The following is a 10392-nucleotide window of genomic DNA, read 5'->3' on the forward strand; positions in this document are numbered from 1 at the left end:
GAAAATAGAGAGAATAAGAAAAAAGAGAGACAAATACATACTTTCTGAGTGGTGGAGTGGCAAATAGCAGATGTCGTGGAATCACCGAGAAGCGACAAGGGGCAACAAGTAGCGCGCGAAGAAAGAGCAGGAAGTGAGAAGAAGGAAAGCAAGAAAAGAAAAAACTGGGGGAAAAGAGAAAATAGGAGGAAAAGAGAAAGAGGGGGAATTTGGAAATGAAATATTGAAACAACGAAAGACATATACTATTATAAAATGTACATACTATTGTCTACAAGACTACATACTACAATGTACAATGTACATTGTACATTATAAATTAGGGAAAAGTACCAGGATACCCCTGGAAGTTCGTCTATTTACCAGAATGCCCCTGGAAGTTCCAAATTTACCAAACTACCCCTATGTCCAAACCATTACACTTTATAAAGTAATTATACACTGAAATCTACAAGCCCTATTTACCAAATATGGAAGAAATGGACCCGAACTAGCCCTATTTACCAAAGATTTGAGCGTATAATTACTTTATAAAGTGTAGGTTTTTGGACATAGGGGTAGTTTGGTAATTTTGGAACTTCCAGGGGCATTTTGGTAAATAGACGAACTTCCAGGGGTATCCTGGTACTTTTCCCTATAAATTATAATAGTATAATAGTATATGTCTTTGTAGTATATACATGTACATTTTATAGTATGTATATATACTATAGTCTACAATGTATATACTACAATATTAAATATACTATATGACATTATACAATGTCATATTGACATATATATATATATATATATATATATATAAATCAATTTTTAGCATGTCATTTGACATGTATAAATTTTGGGCGCCTTTCACATGAAAAATGAAAATTGTAAGTTTATATGTCACTTGACGGACATTTTTATTGGGTGTGTGTTTTTGACGGGCAAAATGGCCTTTGACGGGCATGACACCAGTCAAATTCTTGCCTTGATATGGAGGACACACTTAAGCAAAGTGTGAGAACTTTGACTACCTCCAAACAAATATGGGATAGATATTAGATTAGAGGCTTATTACCTCCATACGGACATTACGTCCCAATTTGCCAATTTAAAAACATTAATAATATGAATATGAATTAAAATGATGATGTTGACACGTTTGTCAAAAATTAGAGACTTCGCCTTGATGATGTGATGCTTTCAAGACTTAGTTTGCCAAGTTTCGTTTAATTTGCCCTCTTGTTAGCCACCCTACCCCCCATCATGGCAACCATTTATAAGCACAAAAGCCACATCAGCCAACATTAGTGTCCCAACATTAGTGGCATCAATCTCACAAGAAAACATATTTCGTAGGGCAATAAACCAACCATCTTCATCTCACACCACACTTTATATCAAACATTCAAAATACAATACAAAATCTTACAATAAACCTAGATCAACATACCAACATACTAACTCCAAATTTTATTCACGGACTGCCAAATTTAATGACTCAAGAGATCATAATAAATCTAGGTTCCTTAGATCCTTTTGCAAAAATTGTCAAAGGAGTGGACATGAAACAAAATATTGTTATGGGAATTCTAACAACAAAGGGAAAAGAACATATAAAGAAGACCAATCTTACAATGCATCACATGATGACTACAATCAAAATAATAACATATGTCATAGTGACCAAAATTCCGATGAGGACAATGAAGATTCCTTCATTGCCTTCATGGCCCTCACTTCATTTAATCACTCTCCCACTTCAATGTGGATTCTTGATACAAGTGCCACATATAACCTCACCTCAAGGGTTGAATGGCTCAAAGACTATAAGCCCTTAGAACGTCCTTTCCCGGTGAGATATGGGGTTGAATGGCTCAAAGACTATAAGCCCTTAGAACGTCCTTCCCCGGTGAGATATGGGGTTGAATATTCCCTTAGCCATGGGAGTGCCCATCTTGAACTTTCTATTGGGAACTTATTGAAGTCAATGAAGTTTATTATAATAAATACCAAACATAGCAAAAAACTTGATATCCGTCAATAAACTCACAAATGATAATACATCGGTCGAGTTCTACCACAAATATTGTATCATTTGTCACGAGACACCCTCCAATCGAGGTTATGTCGTTAATTGTCAAAGACAAGGATGTCTTTACCTTTTAGGCCGCTCGGTGGTACCTGCTGAAGAAGCACACCACATTGATCCGCGTAAATCGAAACTATCCCTTTGCGAAAACTCTCTAACTCGCCATTTCCATCACATCCTACAACAACCACTAAATCCCTCCAAGTAGTACACACGGATATATGTAGTCCTTTGACTACCCCCATCCCTATATGGAAATGTATATTCCGTAACGTTTATCGATGACTTTTTCTCATTTCACAATGGTCATTTTTCTAAAGACAAAATGTAGTAATCAAGTCCTTGAGAAATTCAAAGCCTATCATAAACTCGCAACAAATCAACAAGATTTACCCCTTAAAGTACTCCAATAAGATAATGGTGAAGAAATAAAGTCCCAAAACTTCCAAACTTAATGCCAAAACCATGGGATTCAAGAACGATTTACTATCCCTTATACACCTCAACACAATTCAAGGGCTGAACGACAAAACCGGTTGTATATGGATGCTACTTGTTGCATGCTCGCCATTGCAAACCTTCCCCGAACATATTGGGAAGAGGTTGTTTCAACCGCATGTTATATATTTTTAATAGAACATATAGTAGTAGATGAATTAAGAGAATTCCATTTTCGTTGTGGTTTGGAAAAAATCCAAATTGTGAAAATCTAAGAATCTTTGGATGTTCATCATATATGCACACTAGCACCATTATAGACTCCATCAAAATTAGGTAATCCTCTCTCTTTCTCTCTCTCTCTCTCTCCGTCTCTTGCCATTTCTTAATTCCTACACCACAGCTAGCTGTTTCTGCTGCTATTTCATCCTTTCTCTCTCTCTCTCTCTCTCTCTCTCTCTCTCTCTCTCTCTCTCTGTCTGTCTGTCTGTGCATCTGTCTGTTCGTCGCTCGTAGCTGGTGTGTCGGGCTCTGGCTGATATCACACCCGCCCATGGATTCATCATCATCATCATCATCTTGTCCATGGCGTTCCACTGAGGAGGAGGAGGAGGAGGAGGAGGAGAAGGAGGAGCCCCTCCTCCTCCGCCTGCTGTCTCCTACAACAACGCCGCCGCATCTTCATGCTTCCGCCTCCGCCTCTTTCAATAATAATAATAATCCTCCTCCTCCTCGTGCTCGTGCTCGTGCTCGTGCTCGTCGTCATCGTCATGAGCACTCCGTGGACCACATCTTGCACGTTTGGGCGGGGGAGTTTGGGCCTGCCCAATTCCTGCATTTCACACTGTCCAGCCTTGCCTGGACCATGGAGGCCCTTCAAACCATGCTCATGTTATTCGCTGACAAGACTCCTGCATGGACAACAACCGCAGCTGCATTCACCAGCATCAGCAGCAGCAGCAGCAGCAGCAGCCCATCTTCTTTAGCAGTATTACCCAACTTCTCAACCAATCTAGGTGGCACCACAGCGCCATATTTGGGCACCTTCGTTTCTCCCCCTTCATCTATGTCTATGTCTCTGTGGAAGTCGTCGAATGATGATGTTGATATATGCTCCATGGAATATGGGTCGTCATGGCAATGGGTGGGTGGCGCCCAACAATCTACCGTCTCAGAGTGGGCTCTCATCTGTGGTGACGAATATAAGGTGGGCCTTGTTCAGTCGGCATTCTTCATCGGCACTCTCCTAGGTAAGTAAGTAAGTAAGTAAGTAAGTAAGTAAGTAAGTAAGTAAGTAAGTAAACAAGTAAGTGTGCCTGCCTCCCCCAGAATTAGAGTAGTACATACTCTGTTGCTCAAAACACTTATATGATTTCACGGGAACTTCTTGCTACCTACAAAAAGTACTAATTTGTGGCTCAAATTTAGGGTAATCTCCTTGTTTGTTTTTATATCTGGTTTTTGAAGGACTTAATATGTCCAGGTGCTGGTATATTTGGTAGCCTCTCAGATTCTCGGCTTGGCCGCAAGGGCACCCTCGCACTCGTATGCATCTTAAATACCATATCGGGGATCCTTACAGCGTTTTCACCCAACTTTTGGACGTATTTTGCATTGCGTACTGCGACCGGCTTCAGTGCAGGGGGGCTCGGACTCTGCTCCTTTGTTCTCGCCACGGAATCAGTTGGGCCGAACAAGAGAGGTCCGGTTGGGATGTCTACCTTCTACTTCTTCTCTGGTGGAATTATGTTATTGTCGGGGCTTGCTCTCCTTACTTCCTCCTGGAGACACCTATGCATCATTATATCCATTCCTTCTATATTGTATTGTATCCTCGTCATACCTTTCTTGAATGAATCTCCAAGATGGTATCTCGTTCAAGGCCGAACTGAGGATGCAATGAGAGTGTTGGCATCGATTGCATCTCGGAATCGTAGAAGTCTACCTGAGGATATTACCGTGGTAGCCGAAAAAAGAGACGAAGAAGAAGAGAGTGTCAGCATAACTAATGAAAACCTAGATTCTAAAGCTGATGATGAGGGAGCAATAAGTGAATCCTTGGGAAGGAATTCTCTATTAGATGTATTCAAAGCCAAGTCCACTCGAGCCAGAATGCTTATCATGGTATTTGTATGGCTCACTGTGGCCATGGTCTATTATGGTATCAGCTTGAACGTGACCAATCTTAGCACGAATTTATACCTGAGTGTCTTCCTCAATGCTGTAGCTGAAGTGCCCGCGTTCGTGATCACGTCCGTGTTCTTCGAAAAATACGGACGGAGATATGCACTCATGATCACATTGCTGGTAGCTGGATTTTGTTGTCTTGTAGGAGTGTTTGCACCAGGAAATGATGATGTCACCAGACCTTCTGGTTCAGATCATATTCAAGGGATAATAAGGTTCGTATGTGGTTTAGTAGCCATTTTCGGGATGGCAGGTGCGTATAATTTGCTTTACATCTATACAGCCGAGCTTTTCCCGACAGTGGTTCGAAATGCGGCTTTGGGGCTAGCAAGCCAAGCAGCCCAAATTGGTGCAATACTTGCACCCATTGTCGTGGTCTTGGGGAAGCTCTACCCGTCGTTGCCTTATTCCATGTTCTCAGGTGTATCCTTTATGGGTGCGATACTTGCATTAAAGCTTCCCGAGACAGTGCATTGCCCCATGTATGAGACTTTTGAAGGAATGCAGCGTGGGGAGATCGAAGGTGGGTGAATTGTGGAATAAATATCAACATTAGCAATGTAGAGCCTCAACTTGTGCTCGATGAGAGAATCATTAGGCACTAGTGCGTGTTTGTGTTCGATTTTGAAGGTATCAGAAATTACTTTTTGAGTGGAAGGGTGTAAAAAAGAACATTTGGTTCACCCTCTAATGAGAAAAGTGTGTTTTCGGAACAAATCAATTGAATTCGTTAGGCAGATGAGGAAGGGAATTTTGCATTTTGTTTTTGAGACCATTGGCTTGTTTTATGAAGGTGGTGTGGATTGGAGAGATATATAGATAGATAGATAGATAGATTATATTATCGTCTTCGGAGGTCAAATATGAGAGAGAGAGAGAGGCGAAGCACTGCATTGTTTTTTGTTTAAATTGTCCTCATGCAAGTTTTTTTCAATCAATCATCGTGCATATTTTCCAATGGATTTCATTGTGCATCGTTAGTAAGCGTCGAAGGACTTCTTGTTGTTGGCTTTTATCTAATAAATGTCTTACAATCTCTACAGCTATACTTATATTCCTCATATTCATTTTGTGAAAGAGAAAATCAAAAGTGTTTTGATGCATATGTAACAACGTTTCTAGTTTTAACTTTTGTCCTACAAGTTTGGCACCTAGTTTATTCAATCGAACACCCCACATTACTATCATTCTTTTAAATAGTCTCCAATTTGTGGAGGTATATTCTACTATAAGTTATGCTTGCTAAAAGAGAAGCCAATCCTAGTTTTTTTACATAAAAAGTACATAATATCCATATTTGACTTAAAAATATTCTCCTATTACAATTATCTTGGAGCAAGGAATTCTCTTGTTTTTAAGTTCTTATCATAGGAATATCCATGTAATGCTTTCAAAATATTTTTCTATTCTATGCCGTGAGAATGCTATCTCAAGCATTAAATTATCCTTTGAAAATCCCATTCTACGAAGAAAAAGTTCATGACCAATGATTAAAGAAAGGTCTTTCACTTTAAAGTATTTATTTCTAACTTAATTCGCAATTTGGGATCTTCATCCTTGAAGGTCATTTATTGAACAATCAAACAAAAATATGCAAGGTTCCACGTTTCTAAAAGTAATAATCATAATTTATTAGTTAGTTCTTCATCCTCTTCTATGCAATGATTTTTTTGTGCATTTTTATTAATTCTCTGTTTTTGTTAGTGGTTATTGGGTGTCATTCTTTTCCATGGTAGCATCGAAGGCATATAGTCAAGAGAATCCAAGTTTGATCCTTGCCATGTGGCATGGTCAAATCCCATTATATATATAACTTTGCAGCAAATTACATGAATATAAAGGGTATATAATAGAATTTTCAAAACCGAAGGGCATCGACGAAATTTCAAAACCTTGAGGGCATCGAACAATTTTTTTCTTTTAAAAAAATAAATTCAAGGTATAGTACCTAATTTTAAAAACTCATCAACATGGAGGAAATGGAAGAGATTGACTTACGACAAACTCACAAAATAAAAGGAAGAACACACATACACACAACGTGTTTTTGGATCCATGACAAAGTTCGTGTGCTGACAAAACGAGAATGTTCGTGTCAATGAAGATTTGTTGACCGACGGAGATGTCATTCTTTTCCATGGTAGCATCGAAGGCATATAATCAAGAGAATCCAAGTTTGATCCTTGCCATATGGCATGGTCAAATCCCATTATATATATAACTTTGCAGCAAATTACATGAATATAAAGGGTATATAATAGAATTTTCAAAATCGAAGGGCATCGACGAAATTTCAAAACCTTGAGAGTATCGAACAATTTTTTTCTTTAAAAAAAATAAATTCAAGGTATAGTACCTAATTTTAAAAACTCATCAACATGGAGGAAATGGACGAGATTGACTTACGACAAACTCACAAAATAAAAGGAAGAACACATACACACAACGTGTTTTTGGACCCATGACAAAGTTCGTGTGCTGACAGAACGAGAATGTTCGTGTCAATGAAGATTTGCTGACCGACAGAGATGTTCGGGTCAAGCGTTCCGGCCGAGGGAGTCGATTGAAGAAAAGACCGATGAAGTTCCGGTCGAATAGAGATGATGATCAAGGCATGTGGGTTCGATGTGCAATGCACTATCCCACGGGTGTGCCATAATGTGTTATCGTACGAGATGTACAGAGAGTTGAATGTTATGAGTGAGGGTGAAAGAGTATAATGTTGTTGTTATGTATGTGAAATGTATATGAGTTACACGATTGTGAGTGTGAGTGGACAAATAGGAAAGGGTGTGCGTGAGTGATGTGTATGGATGGCTTGAGGGGCATGCACCCCTATGAATCTAACCTCATTATAACTATTTAACCCCCTTATGGTGAATGAATGGAGGAAAAAAGTTCTCTTTTTTTTTTTTGGTAAAATCAAACAATTATATTAATTGCATGTAAAAAAACCACTATTACAACTTGTAAGTCATCACGTATCTACATAGAGAGATACATATTCCTATCATTACAAACCATGAATATGTCTCACAACATCCCATAACCTTTCTTATCAGACCAAATGACGAATGTGATACCCAACTAACTTACATACTTGTCTCTTCGTGATTGAATATGCTTGACATCCCCAACAATGAAAATTGCCATAAAAGGAACCCTTTCAATCTCAGCACATAATGGTGTACTCCCCTTTGTTCATCAAATATAAAGGCATTTCGCATATGCCAAATAAACCAAAGCCCATAATACCTCAAATAATCCAAAAAATAATCTTAAAAGAAGGTGAAAGACCTCCTAATTCCATTTGTGCAAAAACCCATTTGAAAGGAGAAATTATCATTCCTGTCAAGGACATCCATATTTCATTAATAAATTTCCAAAACATCTTTGTAACATGACATGAAATAAATCGATGCTGACTGTGCTCTACTTCCACTATTGTTGTGAATATTTTCGGCAACGATGTGAAAATCACGTGGAAAGGAGAAAACCGAGAAGGGTTCACTTTCCTGCTTCTCTCACTGTTTTTTCTCAGTGAGTTATTCCACATATATATGCAACTAGTACGACTCTCTCTATATATATACCAGGTTATCTCACATGTATATATGATTGTGTATATATATGTTGGGAGACAGGTCCCTCCGGATGGGAAGGGTGAAGAATAGTGCCGATGAACAAACTCAGCCGAGGCCGAAACCGTATGAGGAGGACCTGGCTATGGAGAGCCGGATGGTACAGACCTGGTATGAACCGGATGAGGAGTACCCGGCTACGGAGAGCCGGATGGTGCAGACCCGGTATGAACCGGATGAGGAGTACCCGACTACGGAGAGCCGGATGGTACAAACCCGGTATGAACCGGATGAGGAGTACCTGGCTACGGAGAGCCGGATGATACAGACCCGGTCAAGACCGAATGAGGAGACATATTCGTAAATATGTCTCTGAGAGTCCATCAGGGCTATATTTGTAAATAGTCGAAAAGTCATATTAGTATAAATATGACTTAGGGCAAACTTATAGTTACTGTTGTTGTTGTTGTTGTTATATCTTTTTCTATTTTTGCACGAGATCAGTGTGCGTAACTGTACAGAGAGAGAGAGAGAGAGAAAGAGGTCGTTGCCTCTGTTGTAACCGCCGCCTGTGGCGAGGATCGTGAGCACGAGGTCGTTGCCTCAGTGAACTCACTGTTGTACGTTCTTACATAGTGACAGTTTGCAGCCTGTGGGCTGCCATGGTTTTTTCCCCTTAGTTTGGGGTTTTCCACGTAAACCTCCTGTGTATCTTCCTCTTCTTTGTGTCGTGTTTTATCTCCCGTTTTTTGTGTATCATTCTAAGCTCAGTTGTGGTCGAGCGTTGCGTATAGGGAGCGTACAGTTCCCGTCAATATATGTGTATATTCGTCCGAACTTCTACTCGATCGACTACCATTTGACCGAATCTCGTTTTGGCTTTCCAGTCGATTTCGGCCAATCGACTTTTTTTCGGCTTTCTGACCGATTTCGGCAGCCGCCTCCCATTTCGGCTTTTCGGTCGATTTCGGCCAACCGACTCTTGTTTTGGCTTTTTGACCGAATTTGGCAGCCGACTCTCGTTTCGGCTTTTTCAGTGAATTTCAGTCAACCGACTCTTGTTTCGGCTTTCTGACCGATTTCGGCGAGCCGACTCTCCCACAAGGAGGGACAATCTTACATAACACAATTGACTTACCACAAAGCCAAGTAATTTCTTAAAAAGTTGTATTTTCATCATTATACTTTTTCATATGTAAATTCTCATACATGAGAGCTTGAATGAATGACATGGTTATCATGCATCACATGTAATGCATGAGCGCCAAATGACAAACATGCATCGCATGCATTTTGTGCATTACATGCATTGAATGCATGTCTTGCACCCTCACATGCATCATATGCATGGGCATCTATAAAAGAGTGGAGGAAAAAGAAAAGGGGATCAATGAATTGAAAGGACTACACGCTCTCGAAGACAACGCTCGGCCACAACCGAGTCTAGGATCAAACACAGAAAAACGGGTAATGTACGCACGACACAGTAAAGAGAAGAGTACACAAGATGTTTACGTGGAAAACCCAAACACGGGAAAAACCACGGCAGTCCACAGACAGCAAACTATCACTATGTTACAATATACAATAGATGAACACAGAGGCAACGAACTCTTGTTCACTGTCTTCGCCACAGGCAGCGGTTACAACAGAGACAACGTCCTCTACGTCTCTCACTCTCTCTCTGTACGCGGTTGCACTCAAATCTTGCACCAACAAGAATGACAACAACACACACTATACTAAGTTTGCCCTAAGTCATATTTATACTAATATGACTTTTCGGCTATTTACAAATATAGCCTCGATGGACTCTCAAAAACATATTTACGAATATGTCCCTTCATCCGGTGAGCACTTCTCACCGGTCCTTCACCATCCGGCTCTTGCTGGGCACTCGTCATCCGGTTCTCACCGGGTCTTCCGTTGCCGGGTCCTCCACATCTGGTTCTCACCGGGTCTTTCGTTGCCGGGTCCTCCACATCCGGTTCTAACCGGGTCTTCCGTTGCCAGGTACTCCACATCCGAATTCGGCCGAGGCCGATACTCCACATCCGGATTCGTCCGAGGCCGAGTTTGCTCATCAACACTGTTCTTCTCACTTCCCATCCG

General features: G+C 40.4%; 1 protein-coding gene across 1 annotated transcript; it reads left to right on the forward strand.

The window, feature by feature from the left end:
* Positions 1–3050: 3050 nt before the first annotated feature.
* On the forward strand, positions 3051–5339 carry OCT4 (organic cation/carnitine transporter4). The gene is made up of 2 exons (XM_087317842.1): positions 3051–3762; positions 3996–5339. Exons 1-2 carry the CDS (start codon positions 3066–3068, stop codon positions 5228–5230), a joined length of 1932 nt encoding a protein of 643 aa, XP_087173968.1. The 5' UTR covers positions 3051–3065; the 3' UTR covers positions 5231–5339.
* Positions 5340–10392: the final 5053 nt, after the last annotated feature.

This window comes from Azolla caroliniana, unplaced genomic scaffold (genome assembly GCF_043228905.1).
Source record: "Azolla caroliniana isolate FFs.n. ecotype wild unplaced genomic scaffold, voAzoCaro1.0.p SCAF_4, whole genome shotgun sequence".
NCBI lineage: Eukaryota > Viridiplantae > Streptophyta > Polypodiopsida > Salviniales > Salviniaceae > Azolla > Azolla caroliniana.

Excerpts from the sequence above, each read along its gene's own strand:
- OCT4 (XM_087317842.1), top strand. The coding sequence starts at position 3,066 with ATGGATTCATCATCATCATCATCATCTTGTCCATGGCGTTCCACTGAG. Across the intron at positions 3,763-3,995 it reads CTTCATCGGCACTCTCCTAG|GTGCTGGTATATTTGGTAGC; the intron begins GTAAGTAAGTAA and ends TAATATGTCCAG.